The 27,815-nt window shown below is 46.8% G+C and overlaps 2 protein-coding genes and 1 long non-coding RNA gene across 6 annotated transcripts; 2 read left to right on the top strand and 1 right to left on the bottom strand.

Moving 5' to 3' along the window:
* Positions 1-1,916: 1,916 nt before the first annotated feature.
* TBC1D25 (TBC1 domain family member 25) lies at positions 1,917-15,951 on the top strand. Of its 3 annotated transcripts, none has more exons than XM_019943616.3 (6): positions 1,917-2,177; positions 3,775-3,884; positions 4,858-5,012; positions 13,650-13,777; positions 13,918-14,106; positions 14,354-15,951. In XM_019943616.3, exons 1-6 carry the CDS (start codon positions 2,061-2,063, stop codon positions 15,713-15,715), a joined length of 2,061 nt encoding a protein of 686 aa, XP_019799175.1. In that variant the 5' UTR covers positions 1,917-2,060; the 3' UTR covers positions 15,716-15,951. The 3 variants fall into 3 exon arrangements, with proteins under 3 accessions (XP_019799175.1, XP_019799176.1, XP_073654911.1); XM_019943617.3 differs by lacking the exon at positions 1,917-2,177 and adding an exon at positions 2,558-2,645; XM_073798810.1 differs by lacking the exons at positions 1,917-2,177; positions 3,775-3,884; positions 4,858-5,012 and adding an exon at positions 6,600-12,875.
* A 2,779-nt stretch (positions 15,952-18,730) lies between these two features.
* Positions 18,731-24,286, bottom strand: LOC141277547 (uncharacterized). Its single transcript, XR_012329118.1, has 2 exons — positions 24,147-24,286; positions 18,731-23,566 (listed from the first exon to the last, which is right to left on the bottom strand). It is a non-coding gene; the product is annotated as an uncharacterized lncRNA (long non-coding RNA).
* RBM3 (RNA binding motif protein 3) lies at positions 24,097-27,760 on the top strand. Of its 2 annotated transcripts, XM_033850057.2 has the most exons (7): positions 24,097-24,247; positions 24,855-24,974; positions 25,211-25,317; positions 25,965-26,070; positions 26,170-26,263; positions 26,746-26,831; positions 27,170-27,760. In XM_033850057.2, exons 2-6 carry the CDS (start codon positions 24,872-24,874, stop codon positions 26,804-26,806), a joined length of 471 nt encoding a protein of 156 aa, XP_033705948.1. In that variant the 5' UTR covers positions 24,097-24,247; positions 24,855-24,871; the 3' UTR covers positions 26,807-26,831; positions 27,170-27,760. The 2 variants fall into 2 exon arrangements, with proteins under 2 accessions (XP_033705948.1, XP_033705947.1); XM_033850056.1 differs by lacking the exon at positions 24,097-24,247 and having other exon boundaries at positions 26,749-26,831.
* The last annotated feature ends 55 nt before the right edge of the window (positions 27,761-27,815 follow it).

The raw sequence follows: 27,815 nt of genomic DNA, 5'->3' as shown, positions 1-27,815 counted from the left end.
CATGTGTCACACAAACCCTCTCACTCTCCCCACAAACCCCCTATCATTTACCCCATAGGCCTCATCACTCACCATACAGATCCCCTATCACCACCCTATAAACTCCCCATAACTCACCCTGCAGAATCCATCACTTACCTTACATACCCCATCACTCACCCTATAGATCCCCAATTACCCCACAGATCTTCCATCACTTACCCCATATCCTATCACTCAACCCCACAGACCACCTGTCACGTACCCACAGATACTCTTCACCCTACAGACCCCCATCACTCATCCTGCACTCTCTGTCATTAACCTCATAGACCTTCAGTCATAAAACAAATGGGTACTTGAGGAATTTTGAGGAGATGACAAAGAATGAATAATAAAACTGCAGATACCTGGAAACTGGCTCCAGGTAACCTGTGCAGAGCAGGACTTCATTTTAAATCCTGGTTCCGCTCAAGCCTACAGTGTAGCTTTTGACAAATGCCTCACTGTTAAGGCCGTGCTTCACTTTCTCACCTCAGATCCATCACTTACCTCATGGTTTACTTAAGGCATGCTGGCCTCTGTGTTCTTCCTCAGACACACCAGGCACAGGCCCACCTTCCGTCCATTGCACTGTCTGCTCTCTGTGCCATTTACTATCGCTTTGGTCTAGAGCATGTTTTCCCCTTTCATTCAGTGCTTTCATCTGTAAAATGCTTATAATAATAGTACCTATCTCATAGGGTTTTTATGCAGATTAAAGGAATTAATATATTTAGACTATCTGGCATACACTTTGTTGAATGGAACAATGAACAAATGAAAGAGAAAGTTCTCCCCAGCACTATGGCAAGGACCTCCTTTTTGAATTCCGTGCTTCCAGTATCTTTCCTTCCAGGGCTCTCTCCACAACCAAGACAGGGACATCTGATCACATCATACCCCCATCTAAAACCTGTGCTCCAGGGCCTGCAGGATAAAACTCCAAGCTCTAGGCTAATGTTTTGCTCATTCCACCCTATGGTAATTTTAATGAGAAACAGACTTTCAAACTCCCTGTTTCCATCAGAAAATCCAGCAGTGCCACAGAAGTGTTTTAGAATTGCAGACTTCTCTAAAAAGGTAACGTTAACGGTAGCATCCATACAATACTGCAGCAACAGCTGGAGTCCAGGTAACTTACAGGACTCCTTTGTGAGAAATTACATTTGTAAGGGCAGCCTGTATTTTGTCCAAACCATATAGATGTTATACAGTAAAGTGAGGAGAATGCCTTTTTGCATTTTGTGGTACATAAAGTTTCTCAAAGGAGTCTAAGCTATGTCCAGTATTCAGCTGATATTTGGTGGACACACCATTTAATAACAGGATCGATCTCAACGTGTTGTAAGGATTCAATAAAAACAAAGGCAAACTTTAAAAAGCTAGGACCTCCAGAGAGCATACAAATGGCTTTTTTGGGTAAATTACTTATTGAAGTGTAACATGCGGGCAGAAACTGCAAAAATCATAAATGTACAGCTCCATGAATTTTCACAACGTGTAAACTATTTTTTAAAAGATTCTGGAAAAAGGATTATTCTTCCGTTCAGCGGATTCATTTGAAGTGAGGATCACAGGCGTTTGAAATAGATGACATCATCTCTAAGCAGAGACGCGAGGCGACTTGGGGCGGGATGTGGAGGCTTGACGTCGTCGCGCAGCAGCTTCCTTTCCCCGCCCACTTTTCTCGCCTGAATAGGTCGTCACTTTAACACGCACCTAGGTGAACCCGGAAGCAAACTGCCCAAACAACCAAACCAAGAACAAGGGCGGGGCGGGCCCTCAATAAGCGCCTGCACACTGGCTAAAGTGAGGCAAAATGCCCGGCTTTGGGGGGCGGGGCTCCTGGCAACAGCACACTGTGCGCGTGCGCAGAGGCGACCTCCACCCTGTGCCAGGTGGTGGGGGGGGTAGGGTCCCGTGGCGCCCTCTGCGCCTGCGCCCGGGCGCAAGGTGGGGCCGCAGGCGCCCGCATTTTGGGGTGTGCGCAAGGGTAGGGGGCAACGGTCAGCTGTCACCCGGAGGCGGGTGGTGGAGGGATGGCGACGGCCTCTGGATCCTCGGACTTGGCCGGCTCCGGAGCGCCCCCGCCTGGTGGGGGAGCCCAAGCGGCAGCTGAGGAGGAAGAGCGAGAGGTGGTGCGGGTCCGAGTCAAGGTGAGGCTGGCGGCCCGTCGTCTAGCCTGCCCCGAGCTCCCAGGGGAAGGGAAGGCGGTGGCTGTCCTAGGCTGGAGGGCGGGACCTGAGAATTGGGGTGTTACGTGAGGGGCGAGGCTTGAGGGCAGAGTGATGGTGGCGTGAGTGGAGGGTGGGGGAGAGGCTGGACCTGGGAATGCGAGGGCAGGGCATGGGGCGTGATGACTGCAAATGGAAAGGTAGAGGCCCCTGGAATGGATGGGTGGAGATTGTGGGTAGAGAGGAGGGGCTATAGGGCTGGAGGAGGGGCCTTAATAGTTGAGTGGGGCCTTGAGAAATGAGGGAGGCTGTTGCTGTCTGAAAAGGAACCTCTGACATCAGTCAACATATGTGTTGAGAGTGCACTTTTGTGCAAGTCCCCACCCTGGATGAGCGGACATACTCGTCGGGGAGACAAACAGCTCAGTAAATGAGATGCTTCAGACACTGGTAGATGTCATGGGGAAATAACGAAAAAGGTTCGGAACTAGGGAGTTACTTTAGCCAAGGTCGTACAGGGAAATCCCCAGAGAGGTACTGAAGGAGCAGAGACACAAATAAAAAGGAGTCAGGCATGTGCATATCAGGGGGGAAGAGTGTTCTAGACAGAGGGAACAGCAAGGGCAAAGGCTGGGAGGTGGGGATGAGCTTGGCATGTTCCCTTAGGTTCCCATGTTGCTGGAGCCCAGAGAGTGAGGGGAAGAGTGGTAGGAGGTGAATCGGAGAGGTAAGAGAGGGGCAGATTGTGAAGGGCCTTTGGCATGTACTCTTGAGTAAGAAAGCTGTTGCAGTAGTTCCAGCAGGCAGTCAGTGATGGTGGCTCAGACTAGGGTGGTGGCACTGGTGGTGATGAGAAGAGGGTAGATTCTGGTGAGAAGTAAACAGATCACTTCAGTGTAATAGAGGAAGCTCAAAGGTAGAGGTTTGGGAGTTCAGAAAAGAGAAGATGCCTGAGCTGTGTGTGAGCCAGCTGAAGAAAGTGGGAAGGACGTACCAGACTGGGGGATCTGCATAAGCAAAGGCCTGGAGCCAGAATGTATTCAGAGTATAACTTCCAGGAGTCTGGTAGTACCAGAGTGTAAAGTTCAAAAAAGCTGACTGGAGGGAGGCTGGCTGGGGTCCTATAGGCCCACCTGTTGGGGATCCTGGGGTTCCCTTTGAAGAGATTTAAGCAGGGGAGTGTTGTAGATAGATGTGCTAGATTGGTTGCAGCGCGGAGGACTGGTTTAGTGAGGGCCAGACTGGACATGGTGATCCAGGCAACCATCATTGAGGGGATGTAGAAGAAGGATTGGGTGCCTGGACTATTGCAGTAGCCCCCTCACTGGAACACTCCTTTCTCCTTTGTCCCCCACAGACTGTTCATAGAGCAGCCAGAAGGATCCTGTTAAATCCTGAGCCAGACCACATCCCTCCTCTGCTCAGAACCCTCCCAAGCCCCCCCCACCCTCCATTCAGAGCAAAAACAACAGTTCTCCCCATGGCTCAGAACTCCCGCCTTGATCTGGTCCCTGCTACTCACTCCATGTCAGCATGGTGATGTGACCCCTGATGGCCAACCCCTGTCTTCTCTCCCCAGAAATGTGAGAGCTTCTTGCCACCTGAGTTTCGCTCTTTTGCTGTGGACCCCCAGATCACCTCACTCGATGTGTTACAGCACATCCTCATCCGAGCCTTTGACTTGAACGGGTGAGTAACGGGAGCCTGGGGAAAGCCAGTGGGCCACCCACCTCGACAGCGGTTGTTTGGCATTTTTATTGTTGTTGTTTGGTAAAGGGGGAGGTTGTTTTCTTGTTATTATTACTATTATTATTATTATTATTATTATTATTGAAATAATCCCACAGTGAACAAACAGCCACATACATATCTTGGAATATTTGGGGAAATCTAGTCATAGGAGTAATATTGCTGAGTTAAACGGTGTATGCTTTTTTAAAATTTCAACAGATGTTTCCAAAATGTTCTCCAGGTAGGTATTACCAATTTACAGTCTCACCAGCAGCCCATAAAATTCCTGTTTCCCTCACACCCTTACAAACACTGGCTACTAGAAAACATTGGAAAATTTGCCAACCTGATAGATGAAAAGTAGTGTCTCTTGGAGGCAGGTGTGATGGTTATTTTGTTGTCGTTGTTATTTTGGACAAATGCACATGGTAACAAACTCAAATAATACAAAAGTGATGGGTATTTAGGATGTTTCCATGGTTACAATAGTTATCACACAACATACTTCTTTGCATAGTTGCACAGGTGTATCTGAAGAACAAATTCTTAGTTGTTATTTGACTTTTTGTGCATAAACATTTTTTGTTGTGAAATATAACAAACATACAGATTGCTTTTTTTTTTATGCACAAGGCTGCTTTCTTCCCGCTTCTATCCCTCAGCTACTCTGTTACCCTCCCTAGAGGGGACCACGTTACCAGTTCCCAGTGTGCTCTCCAGATACAAGCAGGTGTGTATCTGCTTCTGTTTGTGAAACAAAATAGAAAAAAACGATCTGACCTCAGGCTGCCTGAAATCCTTGGCACAGTGCCCAGCACATAGTAGGAAGTTGTTTTCAAAACCATCTATCCTCCTCGGCTTCTTTTGGAAACTGTCCCTGAGGCCTCCAGGGCACTGGGGCACTGAAAGATGCCATGTCTTCTCTGTCCAGGAAGAAGAATTTTGGTATCAGCTACCTGGGCCGGGATCGGCTGGGGCAGGAAGCTTATCTCTCACTCCTGTCTGACTGGGACCTCAGCACGGCCTTCGCCACCGCCTCCAAACCTTACCTGCAGTTGCGTGTAGATATTCGGCCCACTGAGGATAGTGAGTACCTGGTGCCTTGCGGGCACTGCTCTGGGATGCCCCCCTTTCCCCGTGGGATGACTCCACTCCTCACAATGCACTCCCTCACGGTGGGCTAGGGAGCAAGGAATCCTGGGTCCAAATGCTGGCTTGGCCACTGGCCCTCAATTTCTTTATCTGTAAAGTAGAGATAATGGTATCTTAGGGCCATCATGATGATTAAACAGGGAAATTCATGTAAAAAACCTGGAAAGGTGCATGGCTGCATAGTGAATGCTCAAAAAGTATTAGCTCTAATAACAATAATGATCACATTTATTATAGCATATAATGTAGTAACATATAACTGTATAATGCAATATAATAATAGAGCTACAGTATTATATGTTTCAGTTATAATAATATTGTAAATATAACAATGCTGATTATAGTCATGGTAATTGTATTTATTCATTGACTCACCCTGCACTCATATTCATTTGTTTGTTCCTTTTATCTCTCAGCCACTTCCAGTCTTCTCATATTTGCTCCCCTAGTCTTACCTGTACTGGTCCCTGAGAGCCCACAGATAAATTAAGACACGGTCCCCAAAATTTGATTATTGAGCATACATTAGAAAATAATAGTGTGTCAGGGTTAAAGTTCCTGGGTATGGTAACGGTATCATGGTTATAGAAGGAAAATATCCTTGTTCTCGGGAAAAACACAGTTAAGTATTAAGGGGTAAAGCATCATGATATCTGCAAATAATTCAGCAAAAAAATATACAATGGAATATTACTCAGCCATAAAAATAAACGAAATTGAGTTATTTGTAGTGAGGTGGATGGACCTAGAGTCTGTCATACAGAGTGAAGTAAGTCAGAAAGAGAAAAACAAATACCGTATGCTAACACATATATATGGAATCTAAGGGAAAAAAAAAAGGTCATGAAGAACCTAGGGGTAAGACGGGAATAAAGACACAGACCTACTAGAGCATGGACTTGAGGATATGGGGAGGGGGAAGGGTAAGCTGTGACAAAGTGAGAGAGTGGCATGGACATATATACACTACCAAACGTAAAATAGATAGCTAGTGGGAAGCAGCCACGTGGCACAGGGAGATCAGCTCGGTGCTTTGTGACCACCTAGAGGGGTGGGATAGGGAGGGTGGGAGGGAGGGAGACGCAAGAGGGGAAAGATATGGGAACATATGTATATGTATAACTGATTCACTTTGTTATAAAGCAGAAACTAACACACCATTGTAAAGCAATTATACTCCAATAAAGATGTTAAAAAAATAAAAAAATTTTAAAAATGTATATATATATGGAGAGAGCAAGATGAAGCAAATGTGGCAAAATGTGAACAGCTGGGGGAGCTAGATGAAGGACATATGGATGGTCAATGTATTCATCTTTTAACTTTGTCATAGATTTGAAATTTTTTTAAAATAAAAAGTTGTGGAGTGGAAGACACAGTTCCCAGCCTCAGGGAATTCACAGTGCCTATTTGGGGTGACTGAGGCATTTTATTTTACTTTATTTATTTATTTTTAATATTTATTTATTTATTTGGTTGTGCCAGGTCTTAGTTGCGGCTCGCGGGCTCCTTAGTTGCGGCTTGCCAGCTCCTTAGTTGCGGCATGCATGTGGGATCTAGTTCCCTGACCAGGAATTGAACCCGGGTCCCCTGCATTGGGGGCACAGAGTCTTAACTACCGAGCCACCAGGGAAGTCCTGAGGCATTTTATTGATGTCATAATAACATATAAATAGCTAACATGTGTCAAACACTTGGGGCCATTCTGCACACATAATGTTTATTCATTGGATTGTCAAAACAATTCTACAGGGTAGGGACAATCGTTATCCCCATGTTATAAATGGGGAAACTGAGGCTCATAGAGGGGACAGGACTTGTCCATGTGACACAGACAGTAAGTGGAGGAGCAGGATTTGAACCCAGGTGGTGGCTGAACTGTCTTCAGAGTCCTTGCTTTTAACCATTTAACTCTACAAAATGTGGGGCTTGTTAAGAAAAAGAAACTAGAGAAAAAGATAGGCAGAGAGAGAGAGAGAGAGAAACAAGAGTCAGAGGGAAAGATAGTGACAGAGACAGGCAGAGAGACAAATGGGAAAAGACAGGTAGCCAGAAACACAGGAACCTCTGCACTGAGCAGCCCTATGTGCTACTGTGTGTCAGTCACTTAGCTAAGTCCCCAAGCCTCCATTTCCTCACCTATAAAATAGACACAATAGCACTATTTCAGTAAGGAAATAAAATCTGCCCCACTAATAAACATGTGAAGAAAACCCCAACTGCACAAGAACTGAGAGGAATGCAAATTACAGAGAGACACACACCCATCAGTTTGGCAAAAGGACATTTAAAAGTTATCTTTTTAAAGAGAATCAACTTTCCAGTTACTGATGAGTTAGTTCTATTCCTACCATTGTCTTGTTTCCCAAACTCCTGCAAATACACGAGTTTGTTTCTGAATTCCTGATCCCCTTACACTGATCTCTTTGTTCAACCCTAAGCCAATTCTATGTTGTTTTAATCATGTAGCTTTATGATATGTTTTAATGTTCTCCTTTTAAAATTTTTTCTTGAATATTCTCACGCACTTACTGTTCTTTTTTTTTAAATTATTTATTTATTTTTTGTATGCGTTGGGTCTTGGTTGCTACGCATGGGCTTTCTCTAGTTGCGGCAAGCGGGGGCTACTCTTCATTGTGGTGCATGGGCTTCTCATTGTGGTGGCTTCTCTTGTTGCAGAGCATGGGCTCTAGGGTGCGTGAGCTTCAGTAGTTGTGGCACGCAGGCTCAGTAGTTGTAGCGCACAGGCTTAGTTGCTCCGTGGCATGTGGAATCTTCCCAGACCAGGGCTCGAACCCGTGTCCCCTGCACTGGCAGGTGGATTCTTAACCACTGCACCACCAGGGAAGTCCCACTGTTCTTTTCATTTAATAGAATTAGCTTATCATTTCATTAAAATCCTGATGGGAATTTGATTGGAGCTACTTTTTTTGGGGGGGCTGTGCCACACAGCTTGCAGGATCTTACTTAGTTCCCTGACCAGGAATGGAACCCAGTGAACCTGGGCCCACGGCAGTGAAAGTGCCAAGTCCTAACCAGTGGACCGCCAGAGAATTCCATGGAGTTGCATTTTTTTTTTTTACATTTTTTAATGAAACTATTTTTTTTTTTTTTTTTAGCCGCACCACGTGGCTTGTGGTATCTTAGTTCCCCGACCAGGGACTGAACCCAGGCCCTCCACAGTGAAAGCACAGAGTCCTAACCACCGGACCGCCAGGGAATTCCCTAATGAAACTAATCTTTAATTATCCAGTAAATACATTCTCCTTATTATAAATAATGCTGAAGTCTCCTGGAACCAGTGTGCCTAATCTCTTTTTTCAATTTATTTATTTTATTTTTGGCTGCATCGGGTCTTCGTTGCTGCACGCAGGCTTTTCTATGGTTGCTGCGAGCAGGGGCTACTCTTTGTTGCAGTGCGCGGGCTTCTCATTGTGGTGGCTTCTCTTGTTGGGAGCACGGGCTCTGGGCTCACGGGCTTCAGTAGTTGTGGCACACGGGCTCAGTAGTTGTGGCTCGCAAGCTCTAGAGTGCAGACTCAGTAGTTGTGGTTCATGGGCTTAGTTGCTCCGCAGCATGTGGGATCTTCCTGGACCAGGGCTCAAACCTGTGTCTCCTGCATTGTCAAGGCGGATTCTTAACCACTGCACCACCAGGGAAGCCCCCACGGTGCCTAATCTTGTTCCCCTACCCTTTTGCCCTGCAGGAGCTACTTTGATCAGTTTGATGTATAACCTTACAGGTCCTTTATTTATTCACACACACATACACACAGACAAATTAATCTACATATAGAGATACGTAAGTATATTCATATTTGTATATATACACAGACGGTATGTGTTTAACATTAATGGTATCATGCTATACATTAATAGGTAAGTAAGGGCTTCCCTGGTGGCGCAGTGGTTGAGAGTCCGCCTGCCGATGCAGGGGACATGGGTTCATGCCCCGGTCCAGGAAGATCCCACATGCCACGGAGCGGCTGGGCCCGTGAGCCATGGCCGCTGAGCCTGCGCGTCTGGAGCCTGTGCTCCGCAACGGGAGAGGCCACAACAGTGAGAGGCCCGCGTACCGCAAAAAAAAAAAAAAAAAAAAAAGGTAAGTAAGTGTCCAATCAATGGAGCTGTTACAAATATTATTAATGGAATTCTTGGGATCGTGTTTATGACTGTGAAAGCAACAGGCATGTTGTGACCACTTAGATGGCCCAGTCCCTCTTTCAGGGAAGAAGTCAGTTTCTGTCACCTCTACAGTTGGAAGATTACCAAGCCTAGACCATCAACCAATCTGTGCATTTGTGATATGAATCCTCTTTCTGTCATATGTATTGCAGATATTTTTTTCCAAGCTTATCTTTTTGTTTTATGGCTTTGTTTATGGTGCTTTTCTGATCCTATCAAAAACTAAAATATGTATGCAGTCTTATACATATATCTGTCTTTTTCTTTATGATTTCTGAATTTCTCCTTACTTTGGAACATCCTCCCCATCCACAAGCTTATACAAATATTCTCTTACATTTTCTTCTAATATGCTTATTATTTTCTTTTCTACATATAAATCTCTGTCAGCATTGTGATTAGTAGACCTAGCTTTAAAAAAAAAATTCCAGACAAATAGGTATGTCAGCATCATTTATTAAATAACCACTTTTTCTACACTGATTTGAAATGCCACTTTTGTCATGTACTGAGTTCCCATATGTCCTTGGATTTATTTCTGGGCTTTCTATATTGAATTCCACCAGTTGGCTCTGTTTGTCTCATGCTATGCTAACACCATATTTTTATCACAGTGGTTTTCTGATACATTTTAATAAGGCAAGCATTGCCTTCCTCCCACTATTCTTTTTTTTTTGGCTCTCCTTTTTCTTAACTATTCTTAAATGTGAATTCTTTCATATGAACCTTAAAATAATTTTATCCAGTTCCAGGAAAAAACCCACTACGTCACTGATTGGCATTGCACAACATATATAATTTAGGATTTGGGAGGTTTGACAATTTTATGGTAAGGAGGTACAGTATGTATAGTACATATTGTGTAATACTGCAAGAAGGGCCTGGGGCAGCACCCCATAATGAAACGTGCATGTTTCTTCAGGGAAGTGTGTGCATATTCACACTTAGTGAGTTACATAAAGACTAGATATAGGGTTTCCCCGCAGTGGTTAAGAATCTGCCTGCCAATGCAGGGGACACGGGTTTGAGCCCTGGTCTGGGAAGATCCCACATGCCACGGAGCAACTAAGCCCTTGCACCACAACTACTGAGCCTGCACCCTAAAGCCCATGAGCCACAACTACTGAAGCCCACGTGCCACAACTACTGAGCCCGTGCACCACAACTACTGAAGCCCACTCACCTAGAGCCTGTGCTCTGCAACAAGAGAAGCCACTGCAGTGAGAAGCCCACGCACCGCACCAAAGAGTGCTTGCTCACCACAGCTAGAGATAGCCCACGCACAGCAACGAACACCCAATGCAGCCAAAAATAAATAAATAAAGTAATTTATTTAAAAAAAAAAAAGACTACATATAGTCACACGTCAGTTCAGATCCGGTTTTGCCACTAGATGAGTTTGGGCTTGTAGAAATCCTTTGTCCATTTTATTAACAGGTTCTTTCTTTCTTTTAAAAGTCAATATAGAATATCTCTCTTTTCCTGTCATGTGTTTTGTCTTTTATTTTTTTTTAAACTCACTGAGTTATACACTTTATTTATTTTTTAATTTGGTTGCACCAGGTCTTAGTTGCGGCTCACGGGCTCCTTAGTTGCAGCATGTGAACTCTTAGTTGTGGCCTGCTTGTGGGATCTAGTTCCCTGACCAGGGATCAAACTGAGGCCCCCCGCATTGGGAGCGCCGAGTCTTAGCCCCTGCGCCACCAGGGAAGTCCCATGTTTTTGATGTTGAGCGGTGCTTTTTCTGATATTCACATGGCTGCTCTTGCTTTCTGCTTGTGTTTGCCAGGTATACCTTCATGTTTCTTCAATTTTTAACCTTTCTTTGTCACCTAGTTTTAGTATGTCTCTCACAAAATCTCCGTAGCTGGATTTATGCTTTTTTACACAATTGACAGTGAAATCTTTTGAGCACTTTTCCCCTCCAGTCTCCCCCACCCTCCGTAGCCCGTGAAATGGAAGCTTTGGAACACTTCTCATTCTCATCCTTCTCCTGCTCCCTAACCCTTAACTTCTGGGCTTTGCTCCAACAGTAATTTTTTCTCTTTTTCAATTCCAGGCTATCATTATCTTTTCTTTAGAGTCACTCGCTTATGTTTCAGGAATCCTAACGTAACAATGTTACAAACTCCCAGTCACAGTCTCTTTGTCGTTTTATGTTTAACTGTATATATTAAAAACTTGTGGCCTGTCCCCATTTACCCTCCCTTTTGCCTTCCCCCACCCACCTTGAGCCCTTGTAGTCATTCAGTAGTCATTTCTTAGAGAACTTCTTCGTTCTCCTCCAGTAAGGCGCATGCATTAGATGTATGCTAATGATCAGAAACTTCAGTCGTGGTGGATACGTACTGGGTTGGCTGGATGTGGGACCCTTGGATCTCAGGCCTCTCTTGTCAGTACTCCGTGGGTGCTGCAAGCCACTGTCTTGCTTCCAGAGTTGTGGAACAGAAGCCCATCAGCAATCGGACCTTCTTTCAGTTGTAAGCAGCCTGTTCTTCATCTTTGGAAGCTGGCAAGAGTTTGTCTTCATTCTTAGAATGTGGGCACTTCGCCAGCAGGTGAATAGAGTTGGGGGAGCCCGTGGTCTGTGCTGTTCGTTGATTCATCCTACCTGAGACCTGCCGAGCCACTTCTTCATCTCAGGGACAGTTTCCTTCATATCTGGGTAATTCTGTCTCCACCTGACCCCTTTGCTCCTCCTGCATTTCTTAGGGTTTGCATTGTCAGGTCTCCTGGACTTGTCCTCCAGGTCTCTCTGCTTTCCTCTCAAATCATCAAGCTTTAGCTCTGTGCCTTGACAGGGGCCCCTCTCTTTGGTATTTCAGACCATTCGTGTGACCTTCTTTATTTTACCTGTTGAGTACTGCAACCTTCTTTATTTTATGTGTTTTCATGTTTTAGAAAGCCCACTCTGGCAGCTGTTGGGAGAGGGTGCAGAGGGGCAAAGGGGAGGCAGGGACTGGTTGGGAGGCAGTTTCAGGTGAGAGGCGTGGTGTGAGCTGAGAGAAGAGGTGGAATTGAAGTGTGTTCTGCATGCAGAAGCTATGGAGCTTGGCGATGGTTTGGCCCTGGGAATTGAGAGAGTGGGAGGCGGCAAGGACATCTGTGAGGTGTGGGACTTAAGCAACTGAACAGGTAGAGACACTGTTCACTCACATGAGGAGCAGAGGAGGAGGTTATGTCTAGAGTGGATCTTGGGCTCCCCTTTTGGACCCCTTAGGTTTGCAGTGCCCCATGGGACACCTAAAGAGAGGCAGTGACATCCACTTGTGGCCCAGGGTTTGCTTCCCCCTCAGCTCTGTGGGAGAAAGTACAGTGGACTTCATGGAAATGTTGCTTAGTGACGGCATTTGCCTGCAAATGACAATGGCTTGAACAAATCCCAGTTGATTTGTTTCATATAATAGAGTTTGAAAGCTACTGGTCTTTGCTGTTGTCAGCTTAGCAGCTCTGTGGCGCCAGGGCCGACATCTCTTAAGTCTCTCGAACTTATTCAGGTGGCCACTGCTGCTTCAGCCACATGACATTTGAGGTGGGCAGAAAGGATGCAAGGGGGAGTAAAGAAGAGAGAGAAGGGACAGACTTCTGCTGATGTTCCAAGGGCCAGAATTGGGTAATATCAAGCATAGCATTGTTTCTTCTGTCTAACATGCATGGCATACCTGTTCTACAAATACTTTTGCTAAACTTTATCTGGGCCCTGGAGTAAGGTAAATGAGATTCACATCCCAGCCCTACCGTTTCCTTGGCCACTTACTAACTGTTCCAAGCTGTTTGTCATGGTCTGCAAAATAAGAATGATAATGGTAGTCTATACCAATTGTGGGAGGAAAACTAGCAGGAATATAAGATTAAAAGAGTTTGGGCTCTTGAGCTTTGGGCCTGGCCTTCAAATTTCGGTTCTTTCACCCACTTGCTGTGGGGCCTTGGGCAACTTCTAGTCCTGACTATGCATGTTTCCACATAGAGTGGCGATAATAATAGTGCCTAACTTAGAGGATGGATGTGAATATTAAATGAGTTAATATTTGCAAAGGGCTCAGAACGCTTCCTGGCACTTAGCCGTATGGAAGTGTTGTCTACTGTTCTTATCATTTATATTGACGTTAAGCCCTGTCACAGTGCCTGGCACATAGTAAGTGCTTGATAAATATTACCTTATATCATTAAAATACTACTATTAGAGTCTGCTCAGCCATTCTGTGAGACAGTTTCCACAAGAGGATTATTCATGGTTTTATTTTTTACGTGATTGGGAGGACATGGGAAGGGAGAGTGGAGTGGCTCATTGCCCTGTGGGTGGCCTGGCTTTGGAGGGAGAGGAACCCGGCCCTGAGGTCTGGGGTTCTCATCCGCATTCTCATACGGCGTCATTCTGTGTGCCCAGGCCCGCTGCTGGAAGACTGGGACATAATCAGCCCCAAGGATGTCATTGGCTCCGACATGCTGCTGGCTGAGAAGCGGTCATCGCTGACGACAGCTGCCCTGCCCTTCACACAGTCCATCCTCTCTCAGGTGCTTTCAGGGAGTCGCGGGGCCCAGCTGTGATTGGAGGGCAGGGCATCCCTGGCACCCCCGATTCCGAGCATGCCGGTTGGTACCTGCCCCTGGCCTGCCCAGCTGAGTGGTGGCCTCCCTCCCTCCTTCCTTCACAGGTGGGCCGCACCTTGTCCAAGGTCCAACAGGTGCTGAGCTGGTCATATGGGGAAGACGTCAAGCCCTTCAAGCCTCCCCTAAGCGATGCGGAGTTTCACACATACCTGAACCACGAGGGCCAGCTCTCACGCCCCGAGGAGTTGCGCCTGCGGATCTACCATGGTGGTGTTGAGCCCTCCCTGCGAAAGGTGAGCCCTCTTGGTCACTCATTGGATCCATCACAGCAGTCATGAATAGCTCAAGAGACACATGCGGTGGGCCACACTCTCGGCGGATGGCGTGGAAGTATTCCAGCACAGCAGGCTTACCTTCAGGAGGGGCAGGCTTTTCCAAAGGAGGGCAGAGGCCCAGGGTGGCTGGGTGGTGATGGATCCACACGAGGGTGTGGCAGCTCATCTGTAGACCCTCAGCCTCATCCCTTTCATCCCTGGCCAGGTGGTGTGGAGGTACCTTCTGAACGTGTACCCAGACGGGCTGACAGGCCGTGAGCGGATGGACTACATGAAACGCAAGAGCCGCGAGTATGAGCAGCTCAAGAGCGAGTGGGCCCAGCGAGCGAGCCCCGAGGACCTGGAGTTCATCCGCAGCACGGTCCTCAAGGACGTGCTGCGTACCGACCGGGCCCACCCCTACTTCGCAGGGCCCGAGGATGGCCCACACCTGCGGGCTCTGCACGACCTGCTCACCACTTACGCCGTTACCCACCCACAGGTGTCCTACTGCCAGGGCATGAGCGACCTGGCCTCGCCCATCCTTGCCGTCATGGACCACGAGGGCCATGCCTTTGTCTGCTTTTGTGGCATCATGAAGCGCCTGGCTGCGAACTTCCACCCTGATGGCCGCGCCATGGCCACCAAGTTCGCTCACCTCAAGCTGCTGCTGAGACACGCCGACCCTGACTTCTACCAGTACTTGCAGGAAGCCGGTGCTGACGACCTCTTCTTCTGTTACCGCTGGCTGCTGCTCGAGCTCAAGCGCGAGTTCGCCTTTGATGACGCTCTCCGCATGCTGGAGGTCACCTGGAGCTCGCTGCCCCCCGACCCTCCCGAGCATGAGGTAGAGCTCGTGGGCCCCCCCAGCCTGGTGGCAGACACTGGCTTTGGGGGCCACAGGGGACGGCCCGTGCGGCAGAGGCACATGCTGAGGCCCGCCGGTGGAGGAGATGGTGCTTTTGAAGATGCTGTTGACCACTTGGCCACCACCAGCCAGGGGCCTGGTGGTGGAGGGCGTCTCCTGAGACAGGCCAGTCTGGATGACCTCCAGCAACTCAGGGATAACACAGGCCCCAGGAGGGACCTTCTGGTCCAGCTGCCCCACCCAGCTGCCCTCATCAGCTCCAAGTCTCTCTCTGAGCCCTTGCTGAACTCCTCAGACCCACTGCTTTCCTCCTCTTCCCACCCTGATTCCCCATCGTCTTCATCTCCGCCATCCACCCAGGATGCCTCTCCCACTGGTGACATGGCTGCAGGATCCCCCTTGATGCCAGAGGTGGGCTCCCCACAAGACCCTGGGAAGTCCCTGCCACCCCCACCCCCACTGGGCCTGCCCCCGCCCCAGGAGTTTGGCCGAGGGAACCCATTCATGCTTTTCCTGTGCCTCGCCATCCTGCTGGAGCACCGCGACCATATCATGCGCAACGGGCTGGATTACAACGAGCTGGCCATGCACTTTGACCGCCTCGTGCGAAAACACCACCTGGGGCGCGTCCTACGCCGGGCCAAGGCTCTCTTCGCTGATTACCTGCAGTCAGAGGTGTGGGACTCAGAGGAGGGGGCCGAGGCCACAGCCCCATCTTGATCAGACTCCCTCCAGCCCACTATCAGCCCCACCAGATATCCGTTCTTTGCCAAGAGGGCCTACACATGAGACCCCGCCTCCCTGCCTGCCAGCCCTAGACATGTGGGAGCATAGTGCCCTCTCTCCCCAGGTCTGAGAGTATGGGGCTCTGCTTCAGTACTGCCCCATGGCGACCACGGCCTCTTTTTTCTGTTTTTGTTGTTTTGTTTTTAACAATTGTACTTTGCACACATGAAGGTCCCTGTGGTCTGTGTATTTCTCTGCCTTCTCCCTGGTTTTTGTTGTAGATGGAGTCCCCAGGGCCTCTTTACCTGCTGGAGCTGAAATACTTCCCATTTCAGGTGAAGGGCGGCTCCTGCTTCCCCAGTGGCAGGAGAATGGATGCTGAGAAATCAGTTCTAGAAGGTGAGCCCAGGTCGAGGACTGCTTGAGGAGGCCTGAGGCTGTTTTGTCGTACATCTGTCTGCCTGTAAGGGTCTGGATGATGTCTGTGAATGTATGTTTTTAGGACAGGCCCTTTGAATGAGGGATGGGAGAGAGAGATCCTGATTCAGAAAGGGCAAGATTCATTACAAAGACTGGGAAGTATGGGCTACTTAGAAACATTGGGCCAGCTACCTCTAGCATTCCACACGTCACCATTTCTAGGATCCAGCCCCTTCTCTGTGAGTCTTATGCACTAATGCTAGTGGTCCTGGACAGGGGTCTAAGGTTCCTATTCTCGTCACTTGCTCTGGGGACAGCTTAAGGGACTATGGCCTTGCCATGCCTCAGGCTGTCAGCACTAAACTGGGTTTCCAGCTCATGGATACCTGTCTTAACCATTTCAACAATAGAAACCATTTATTTGCCTTCTCCGTCCCACTACTGTGGACAAACAAATCAAGCACTGATAAAGCTCAGGCCCTAAAAGGAGTCACCTACCTGTGTGGAGGATAATGAGCCAAAAGAAGTTCATTTTTCCCACTTACCTTCTCAGAAGGCAGATTCTCTCACAGGCCGAGTTGTCCCTCCACAGAAGACATGGCAGATGATGGATGAAGTAACTTGGGGTCCTTCGGGTCGTGGCCTCACTGTGCCAGGTTCTGGCCAGAAGTTGCTGCTCTAGGCAATACTGACAGGTGAGGGGCACGAGGGCAGCTATCCTCTCATCTGTCTCTCCCAAAACAATGTCATATAAAGCTGGAGTTAACTCTTAAAAGGCTCCCATCACCCCCCATTATTGGACAGGAGGCTGACCACTCCTCAGATGAGGGCTCAGTCACCGGAGGCAGGACAAGACCATTCTGTGCCTAGGGTCTCCAAGACTGTGGGTCTAACAAGTGCGGATAAGGGGCTCAGGCACCCTGGCCCCAGGGGCCATCCAAGATATGGGAGAATCTGGCCCTCTGAGGACCTGAAATGTCCCATTTGTCAGTAACCAGCTGACACCCTCTGGGTGTATTCTGTGATTTATGAGCTTAGATATTTGAGAAGTCAGACAAGTCAATTCTGTGTATGGCAGCTTGGGACCTCTGAAGGCCAGAGGAGTCCTTTCTGTGAACAGGAGGCTCAGATAACCTGAAGGACAGAAATCTCTATTAGTTTCCGAAGTTACTTGGGACTTCTGGTTCCCGCTAAGATGGCAGACAGCACAAGCCACTGATTCCCTTGCCCAAAAACTACTCTGGAGAAACTACAGAGGGAAACATGAGTTCCAGAAACTAGCACAGCTATGAAGACCTATGAGGAGATGGAAGGTTATCTTTAACTGACCTGTGTTTTGAGTGGTAGATGGCTGGAGGCAACAAATACACGACAGGTTAGAGATTTAAGTTCTGGCTGGTGCCTCTCCCCCATGTTGCCTTGCCTGCCCCCTCATTGCAGAAATCATCCAAACCACTGGTACAGGTGTCTGGTTGCGGGGGCTAGTATCAGGGTAACAAGAACCCTGCTGAGGGGAGGAAATGAGCAGCCAGAGGAGTGATTACTCCCCCACTGCCCCCTCCAGACACCAGGGCTAGTGGTAACACCTGGGAGATGACCCCCCCTCTTAGGGTTTAAGGATGAAACCTACCAGCAGAATTGTTGGGTGGTGTGATCGTAGATGGGAGTGAGAGCTCTACTTGTGTGGTGCCTGGGACTCTCCACCCTTTGGCTCATCTCCCCTCACATCCCTTTACCCCTTGGACTCCAGGTGATTAACCAGAGTCAAGTCTGGCCTTCAGCCTTCCCTCAGTACAGTTACCAGCCAGAACAGCTGCTCACATCAGGGGAATATGAGCTCACTGCCAAAAGAACAAGACACCCGGGCAGTATAATGACCTCCAGTGAAAAATAAACTGGATGTATTAGTTATCTATTGCTGTATAACAAATCACCCCCAAACTTAGCTTAAAACAACAAATACTTATTTTCTCAGTTTCTGAGGGTCAGGAGTCTGGGAGCAGCTTAGCCATGAGGTTTTGGCTCAGGGTCTCTTCTGAGGTTTCAGTCAAGTTGTCAGCCAGGACTGCAGTCAGCTGAAGGCATGACTTGGCTGAACGACCCAACACTAACGTGGCCCACTCACAGAGCTGTTGGTAGGAGGCTTCAGTTTTTCACCACGTGAGCCTCTCCATGGGGGTCCAAACAACACGTGGTCCCAGCAGGCAGGCAAGAGACCATAACCAAGACAGAACTGCAATGTCTATTATAACTTAACCTCAGAAATGGCATACCGTCACTTCTGTTGTATTTTCTTGGTCACATAGGCCTATGTGTTTTACTAGGCCCTAGTAAAACATGGAGGGGAACCATGCAGGATGTGAACATCAGGAGGCAGGGATCATTGGGGGCTATATCAGACTGGCTACCACACTGGGTGACATACAGTATCTGAAGCAGAAATACTGGGACATACAGATGAAGACTTTTAAATAAGTACAATAAGAGAGAAAATATAAAACAGGAACAAGAAATAGAAAAAGGACTCAAAACAAAATAAGGTATGAGTATGATGGTAGAAAAAAAAGAAACAAAAATACTGTAAATGGAGAAGATGAAATGAGATGTCAAGTTTTAATATAATAGTAAGTACAAAAAACATTTAGAACACCACCCTCAATGGATTTTGTTTTTTTAAAAAAAGGTCCAACTGTACACACACACACACACACACACACACACACACACACACACGGATGTTGAAAATGAAAGGATGAAGAAAATATATAGCAGACTAATAAAAGCCCAAAGAAAGCTGGGAGAGACATCCTAATAGCTAACAAAATGAAATTTCAGATCGCGAAAAACAAAGAAGGACATATACTCATTAACAAAGAATATATGTCTACCATAAACACATATACTCCTAAGGAGACCTGAACAATACATTTTTAAGCTTGATATATAATTTCATATATATGACACACGTTCCTATATAACCCTCCACTTAACAAATGGAGAAGACTCCTTTTATGCTTACACTTAATTACAAAAAACAGACCCTGTTAGGGCACAAAGAAAGCCTCAATGAATTCAAAAGTATCAATATCAACCATGGTCTCTGGCCACAATGCAATAAAATTAGCAATAATGAAAAGCAATGAAAAAAAAGGCCCCAGGAGTTCCCTGGTGGCCTACTAGTTAGGATTCTGGGCTTTCACTACATGGTCTGGGATCAATCCTTGGTTGGGGAACTGATATCCCACACAGCACGGCCAAAAAAAAAAAAAAAAAGGTCCCCATTTTTGGAAACTAGCATTACTAAATAACCCCTGGGTAAAGGAAGAAATAAAGGAACTTTAGAAATACTTAGAACTAAACAGTAAAAACACTACATGCAAAATTTCTGGGACACAGAAAAATCAGTTATTAAAAGAAAATGCATAGCTTTAAGTACATTTATCAGGAGAGAAGAAAGGTTGAAATATAAATGACCTAAGCATTCAAATCAAGAAGTTGGGAAAACAGCAGAGGAACAAACCCATGACTCCATGAGTCATGAAGGAAATATCGTTAAGGAAGGAAATAAGTGCCAAAGAGAATTTTTAAAGTAATGATAAAGAATAGCAAAATGAAAAGCTGGTTCTTTTAAAATATTAATGATAGGCCTCTGCCAAGACTGCTTTAAAAGAATGCAAAATACAACACAGAAAAAGGGAAATTATAGACACAAAAAGGCTCAATATTGGAAGCTAATACATTCGAAAACCTTGATGAAAGGCTTAAGTTTCTGGAAAAATTAAAATGTGCTCAGACTGATGCAAAAAGAAATTGAGAAATATAACAAGTTTTAAGAAAATTTGAAATGATAGTTAAAGACACTCCATCTCGGGCTTCCCTGGTGGCGCAGTGGTTGAGAGTCCGCCTGCCGATGCAGGGGACACGGGTTCGTGCCCCAGTCCGGGAAGATCCCACATGCCGCGAAGCGGCTGGGCCCGTGAGCCATGGCCGCTGGGCCTGCGCCTCCGCAACGGGAGAGGCCACAACAGTGAGAGGCCCGCGTACCGCTAAAAAAAAAAAAAAGACACTCCATCTCATTGTAACAAAAAGCTCAGGCCCAGACCCAGATGGTTTGGCAGATGTAGTTCATCAAACTTCCAAGGAACTGTTAATTCCCAAATATACAAATCGTTCCAGAAACTAGGAAAAAAGCAAAAGCTGCCCAACTCATTTTTTGAGGCTAGTATAGTCTTGATTCTAAAACCAGATAAGGAACATACAAGACAATAAAGTTATAGACCCATTTCACTTATGAATATAGCTGCAAAAATTCTAATAAAATATTAGCTACCTGAGTTCAACAGTGTTAGTTTAAAAAAAATCATAAGTAGGGCTTATCCCAGGAATTCAAACATAATCCAAATGAGAAAATTAATGAGTGAACTACCACATTAATAAGGAGGAGAAATCATATGATAGTCACAAAGCAGAAAAAAAATTTGATAAAATTCAGCACTTGTTTATGATATTAAAAAAATAACTGAGCAAACAAAATAAGAGTAGAAGAGAACATCTTTGACTTGATAAAGGTTACGTGGCAAAAAGAGCAAAAATGCCCAATAGTAAAAAACAAAAACAAATTTTTTTTAAAAGAAAGAAAACAACAAACAAAATGCCTAACAGAGAAAATTTAAACACATTTTCCCTCTAAGATCAGGAATAAGGCAAGGATGTTCCCTCTCAATATTGCTACTTAACATACAGCTGGCCAGTGCTGTAAGGAAAGAAAAAGAAATGAGATGTAAGTTTTGGAAGGAATTGATAAAAACCCATTTGTAAATGATATGACTGACTACCTTAAGGAACTAACAATGACCAGAAAAACTGTTAGGACCAATAAGACAGTTCGGCAAGGTTTCCAGATTAACCTATAAAAACCATTTCTCTACAATAAGAAAATAAAGTATCTAGGAAAGAATTTAACCAATACAAAAGACTTCTATAAGAAAAAAATTGGGGGCTTCCCTGGTGGCGCAGTGGTTAAGAATCCGCCTGCCAACACGGGACACAGGTTCGAGCCCTGCTCCGGGAAGATCCCACAGGCCGCGAAGCAACTAAGCCCGTGCACCACAACTACTGAGCCTGCGCTCTAGAACCCGTGAGCCACAACTACTGAAGCCCGCGTGCCACAACTACGGAAGCCTGCGCGCCTAGGGCCTGTGCTCCGCAACGAGAGAAGCCACCGCTGTGAGAAGCCCTCGCACCGCAACGAAGAGTAGCCCCCACTCACCGCAACTAGAGAAAGCCCGCGTGCAGCAACGAAGACCCAACGCAGCCAAAAAATAAATCAATAAATCAATAAAACCTATTAAAAATTTTTTTTAACTCTAATAACAAATACTGTAGGTGATCTGAATAAAAGGAGAGACATCTCATGCTCTTTGCTGGGAAGATTTCGTGATGTATTAGCTATGTATTGGCAACAAATTACTCCCAGACTTAAAATAATAATCATTATCTCAGTTTCAGAGGGTCAGAATTCTGGGAGTGGCTTAGCTGGGTGGTTCTGAACCTGAGTCTCTCATGAGGTTGCAGTCAGGATGCAGAAGGGGGCTGCAGTCATCTGAAGGCTTGATTCCACTTCCAAGAATGTCCACTCACATAGCTGTTAGCAGGAGGCTTCAGTTCCACCATAGGGCTGCTGCATGAAGTACCAGGTACCGTCCCACAGAGAAAGCAGTCTGTGTGAAAGCAGGAAACTGAAGTGCCTTTTCTTTTTTTTTTTTTTATGGTACGCAGGCCTCTCACTATTGCGGCCTCTCCTGTTGCGGGGCACAGGCTCCGGACGCACAGGCTCAGCGGCCATGGCTCACAGGCCCAGCCACTCCGGGCATGTGGGATCCTCCTGGACTGGGGCATGAACCTGTGTCCCCTGCATTGACAGGCGGACTCTCAACCACTGCGCCACCAGGGAAGCCCCGAAGTGCCTTTTATGACCTAGTTTTGGAAGTGATGTGCTCATTCTGTGCATTACAAGTGAGTCAAAAGTCCAGCCTACCCTCAAGGGAAAGGGAACTAGGCTCCAACTCTTGAAGGGGGCATTATCAAAGAGTTTGTGAACATATTTTAAAACCTCCACAGGTAATATTATTAAGATATTATTTTGCCCCAAATCTATTAATTCAATGCAATCCCAACAAAACTCCCATTAATGTTTTTTTTGTTTGTTCTTTTGTTTGTTTTTTGTTTTGGCCACACTGCACAGCTTGTGGGATCTTAGTTCCCCGACCAGGGATCGAACCTGGGTCCCAGGAATGAAAGCACAGAGTATTAACCACTGGACCACCAGGGAATTTCCACAGATGGAATAAAAATATAATGCTGGTTGAAAAAAAGAGTAAAAAAAACCAAAAACAAACGACACTACCATTTAAATTAAAAGCATACCAAGGGACTTCCATGGTGGTCTAATGGGTAAGACTCTGCGCTCCCAATGCAGGGGGCCTGGGTTCGATCCCTGGTCAGGGAACTAGATCCTGCATGCATGCTGCAACTAAAGAGTTTGCATGCCCCAACCAAGAAGTCTGCATGCTGCAACTAAGATCCTGTATGCCACAACTAAGACCCAGTGCAGCCTAAATAAATACATTTTTAAAAAAACATACACAAAAATGCACATTTTATATGAAATCACACCAAGAGATAACATTAAACCCAATAAAAGAGTTAACGGTGGGAGGAAGAGAATGATAGTTGGGTGCAGGAATAAAAGAATAAATAAAATGAGAGGCTTCGCATAGAACGACCATGACGATGTGTCACGAACTGTGAAATATGATCAGAGCTCAGACACTTTGAGAGGTAAATAAGTACCTCTAATTTTTGCATGGGGGCTCAGATTATCAGAGGGCTAAGACTAGCACATGTGCGGACAATGTGAAATCTCTTCACGTCCATCCTGGGCATAGAAGTCTGGATATGGCAAAAGCCAGACAAGTCCATTTTGTGGATGCATACCATACCGTACTCCAAAAGTTAAATCTAGTCTGTGTTTGGGGTGCTCACCCTTAGCAGGCTGGACAAGTCCATTCTATGGATGACATATTTAGAGTCTCTGAGGGAAAACTAACCCATTCTTCCTTGATGGGGAGTTCAGAAACGAAAAGTCTGTCAAATCCATTCATTGTAAAAGTAGCTCAGACACTCAGAAGACTGAACAAGAACAAACTGTGGGGAGTGGGCTCAGACACTCTTTGCTTTGGATAAGTCCATTATGTTTTGTGAAAGTCCTTTCTGTGGATCAAGGGTTCAGCAACTCTGAGTGACAGCAGATAATCGTTCTGTTGGATTGGGATTTACTCCTTCTGAAGATTGAAGCATCCTCTTCTGTAGAAGGCACCTCAAGTGGTCCAATGGTAGGGAATTCGAGAAACTGGCTTCAGGAGGCTGTCAGGTAAGGATGAGGGCTGAAGTTATAAATGAGAAGGAACGATGCCAGGGAAAAGGGTCCCATAACAAGTGGCTAGATGTTGGGCACAGAGAAGGAAACGTAGGGGTCAGGGTCAGGGACTAAGAAACAAAGGGTCTGATGTTAAGGACTGTGAAGGGCGATGACGTCAGGGACAGTGGGGAGATAAAACATCGAGGCCTCGAGAGGTATGAGGTTAGAGGACTAGAAGGTGAAAGAAGTTATCAGAGGACGGTAATTATGTCCTCAGGGACCTAGAGGAAGACGTCAAAACCAATGGGGGAGACGACGTCAAGGATGGTGAGGGTGATGTCCGGGACGGAAATGGGTGTGACAGGAAAAAGGCTCGTGCGTGTAAGGGATGAAGACGGCTGGGGCCAGTGGAGCGATGCTGATGCCAGGCGGAACCAACTACACAAGCCTCGCCTCCATTCCCGGAAGCGTACTGAGCGCATCGATCCCTTTGCATCTCCGCCCCTTCCTCCCACCCCGCCCCCTCACTGGCGTCAGCCAATGAGCGCGCACGCCGGCACGCGTGACGGACGACCCGTGACGTACCGCTACGTACGCTTTATCAGGAGTCTTCCCGCGCGGCGCCCTTCCCAGTCTCTCGGCTTCTTGGCGGTAGCTGTCTCGTCGGCCTTTTACTTAATTTCCAGGTAAGCAGCATGTTTTGCGGAGCGACCGCTTCTCGCCCCAGTGACGTGTGCCACGCCGGGCAAGAGCGAGGTGCGCGAGTGGGGAGAGTACTGGCTTTTGACACGTAGGCCTGGGCTTCTCCGGGGCGAGTGGGTCCCGTACTCGGAGGTGACACTTTGTTTGGTGCGAGGTTGGCGCGCTATATCCAATTGCGAGGAATGCCGGGAGGGCTGGCGGCGTGGCTGGTGGCAGTGACCGCGCGACAGCGGAGGCCTGGGTGGGGGTGGGGGGGTTTTCTTACGTTACCGCCGCCATCTTGTTTTGCGGGTGCGGAGGGAGCGCAAGGGTGTTCTGGGCATGCGCAGCCGCACAAAATGACGGGCGCGGTGGCGGGGGATGTTGTGGGCATGCGCGAAGGCGGCCCCCAAATGGCTACCTCGCTGAGTTCGCCCCGTAGATTCCCGCCGCTTTGGCCTTTCTGTGTTTCAACATAGTTACCCCTTATTTTGTTCCTTTTGTCTCTTCTGTGTTCTCTTCTCTCTTCTCTTTATCTTTTCTCATTTCTCCAATCTTTTTTTTCTCCCAACTACACTGCTTCTTCTACTCTTGTCCATATTTTCTCCACAGGACTTGAATTTACCGCCATGTCCTCTGAAGAAGGGAAGCTCTTCGTGGGAGGGCTCAACTTCAACACTGATGAGCAGGCTCTGGAAGACCACTTCAGCAGCTTCGGACCTATTTCTGAGGGTGAGACATGAGCCAGACACGTGATGGGGGGGTGTGGAAGGAAGTCTGGGGCCCATGCATTTCAGGAAACAGGAGAAAAGGGTCAGAATCCCAGGCCTTTACATTACTCCTCTCCTGCTTTTGTTCCTAGGTCTAAGACTGAGAACTCGATAACTTTCCATTGAGGATTGGTGGGAGGAGGGTCCAACACCCTTTGCCACTTGTCCTCTTATCTCTCTCCCCTCTCCCTTTTCCAGTGGTTGTTGTCAAGGACCGGGACACTCAGCGATCCCGGGGTTTTGGCTTCATCACCTTCACCAATCCAGAGCATGCCTCAGATGCCATGAGAGCCATGAATGGAGAGGTGAGGCCGCCTACCTGCATAGGGGCCCTGCTCCTATCTGTCACTTCGACCATTCTTTCTGTTTTTCCCTCTGTGTCTGCTAGGGGCAGCGCGGCCACCAAGCTCCGCAGTGCCCACTCACAGGAGCGTGACTGCCTTCTGTTCTAGGGGGTGGAGGGCAGCGGCAGACAGAGCCGGGCTGCCTGGGAGGCGACGACTGGTCCTGCATGAGGCCGAGAAGCCACCTGTGGATGGTTGACCTGCTCTGGGCTTAGGTAGTAGAGTCTGCAGACCTGCGGGCCTGGCCCGGAGAGGACCTCGTGAGTCTTCTGGGATGGACTCTGAAGCCTCAAACCAAGAGAGGTGTCTATCTAGCCCTAATAGTCGGGCAGCTTAGAGGAGTGGGGAGGAGAACTCAACCTGAGTTCAGTCAAGATGTAAGTAGTAGCAGGGGGAACACGGTGGATTCAGGTCATTTTGTGGGATTCTGTAGCTCCTGATAAAGCCATTCTGGTCAAAGGAGCTTGTTCTGGAATGTGGTACCCAGAACCTGGTGCCCAGCAGGAATTTCTGGGCTCTTTTGCCCACCTGCCCAGCCCGCTCTTACCTCATCCCTGCTCTGTTTGACCACCAACCCATCCATCCTCCTTGTGTCTCCCCACACCTAGTCTCTGGACGGTCGTCAGATCCGTGTAGACCACGCGGGCAAGTCGGCCCGGGGAACAAGAGGGGGTGCCTTTGGGGCCTATGGGCGTGGTCGCAGCTACTCTAGAGGTAAGTGCAGTGGTAAGTTTGATAATGGGATATGGAAGAGAGTTGCCTGTTAGTCTATGTCTGGACAATTGCCATTTGAATATTTTTTATCTGCTGTAGGTGGTGGGGACCAGGGCTATGGAAGTGGCAGGTATGATAGCCGACCTGGAGGATATGGATATGGATATGGAAGGTCCAGAGACTATGGCGGCAGGTGGGTAGCCAAGGGGTTGGGGTACTCTGGTGGTGCTCTTCCCTCTCCCCAAGATCTTAGCTCGGCTGCCTGAGTATTCATACATTTCTTACTGTGGTGCTACTAGTGTTTGTTTTTACAAATTATAACGAAACTACAAAATAAGTGTGCAACAATAATTTGGGTTAAATACAACAGTAAGATATTAGGTCATATTGCAGTGTGCAGTCGACAGTGACACATACACGTTTATTGTACTGTCTTGATTAATTGTGTGTATTCTATTAATGTTTAATATGGTTTAAAATGCTATACGTAAGTTATACATAATGTGATTATTTGATGTTTACTTGGTGTTCATGTTTAACATCTCATTTTACACGTTAAAGTTCATATTATAGTACATAAAAATGTGACAGGATTTGTAAGTATACATAGTTTTTAGTATTATTAGAAGGTGTATATAAGATATTCCTGTGATACTTATGTATGTTTTTTCCCAGAAGCCAGGGTGGTTATGACCGCTACTCAGGAGGAAATTACAGGGATAATTATGACAACTGAGATGAGGCATGCACACCTAATGTAGGTGAGGCTTCTGTGTTGCCACCGAGCAGACTTCTATGTACCAGTCCTGCCCCTCTCACTTTTCTCCTGCCTATGCATACCTCAACAAGCCCACCTGACAGCATTCCTAGGCCTTCCTTGCTCTCAGGTGCCTGTTAAAGGCTAGTCTGCTTTGGCGGGGGGTTGGGGGGGTGGGGGTGTCAAACCTATCTCGTCTATAATCATCTATTCCTATTGAGCATGGAAGAGGTGGAGGGGTGTCCCTGCTGTCTAGCCTTTCAGCATCCTCATCAGCCCTGGGAAGTGAGCATGTTGGCCTATTCCCAACATCACAATTCTCCCCCTTCTTACTGTTCTCAGATACACAAGGAATAAAACTTCTTCTGATCCAGGACCATCCCTCCAAATGGCTGTATTTATAAAGATTTTTGGAGCTGCACTGAAACATCTGTTTTAGTTACGTCAACTTCTTTTTTTGAGTAGAGCTCCCAAGGTAGCTTGTTAAAGACCTTTCAGAAAGTTCCGTGTGTTTTTTTGTTAAATTTTTCTCCCATTTAAAGACAAATTCTGAGACATTTGTGGAGTCTGGATATTGTTTCCTTTTTTTTTTTTATACCAGTTTTTTAGTTCCGGCTCAGGAATGTTGGTTCTGGCAAAAAATGTTTGGCCAGACTGATTTTTTTTTTTTTAATAATGTGCATCTAGGAACATTTTGAACACAATGTTTAATTATGATTAGGAAGCAATCTCTGACTGTAACTATAAGAAATGAAGAACATGATTACTTAGAGGTGTTTTTTACTCCAGATCTCTGCCTTGATTATATAGAAGTTTCTTAAAAATATTTGTGTCATTTTTTTTAATACTGGAAGAAAAAAATATTCTGTTGTGTTTCATGTAGTGTTTAGGATGTCTTTCAACGAGTTGATTAAAAAGATGAAAACAAATCGATATTGATAGTGCTTTTTCCTTACTCAAATTAAGGTATAGAGGCTTATTACGAATT

The sequence above is a fragment of the Tursiops truncatus genome, chromosome X (genome assembly GCF_011762595.2).
Source record: "Tursiops truncatus isolate mTurTru1 chromosome X, mTurTru1.mat.Y, whole genome shotgun sequence".
In the NCBI taxonomy this organism is placed as follows: Eukaryota; Metazoa; Chordata; class Mammalia; order Artiodactyla; family Delphinidae; genus Tursiops; species Tursiops truncatus.
The sequence above is the reverse complement of the archived record's forward strand: the minus strand, read 5'-3'. Positions and strand labels throughout refer to the sequence as shown.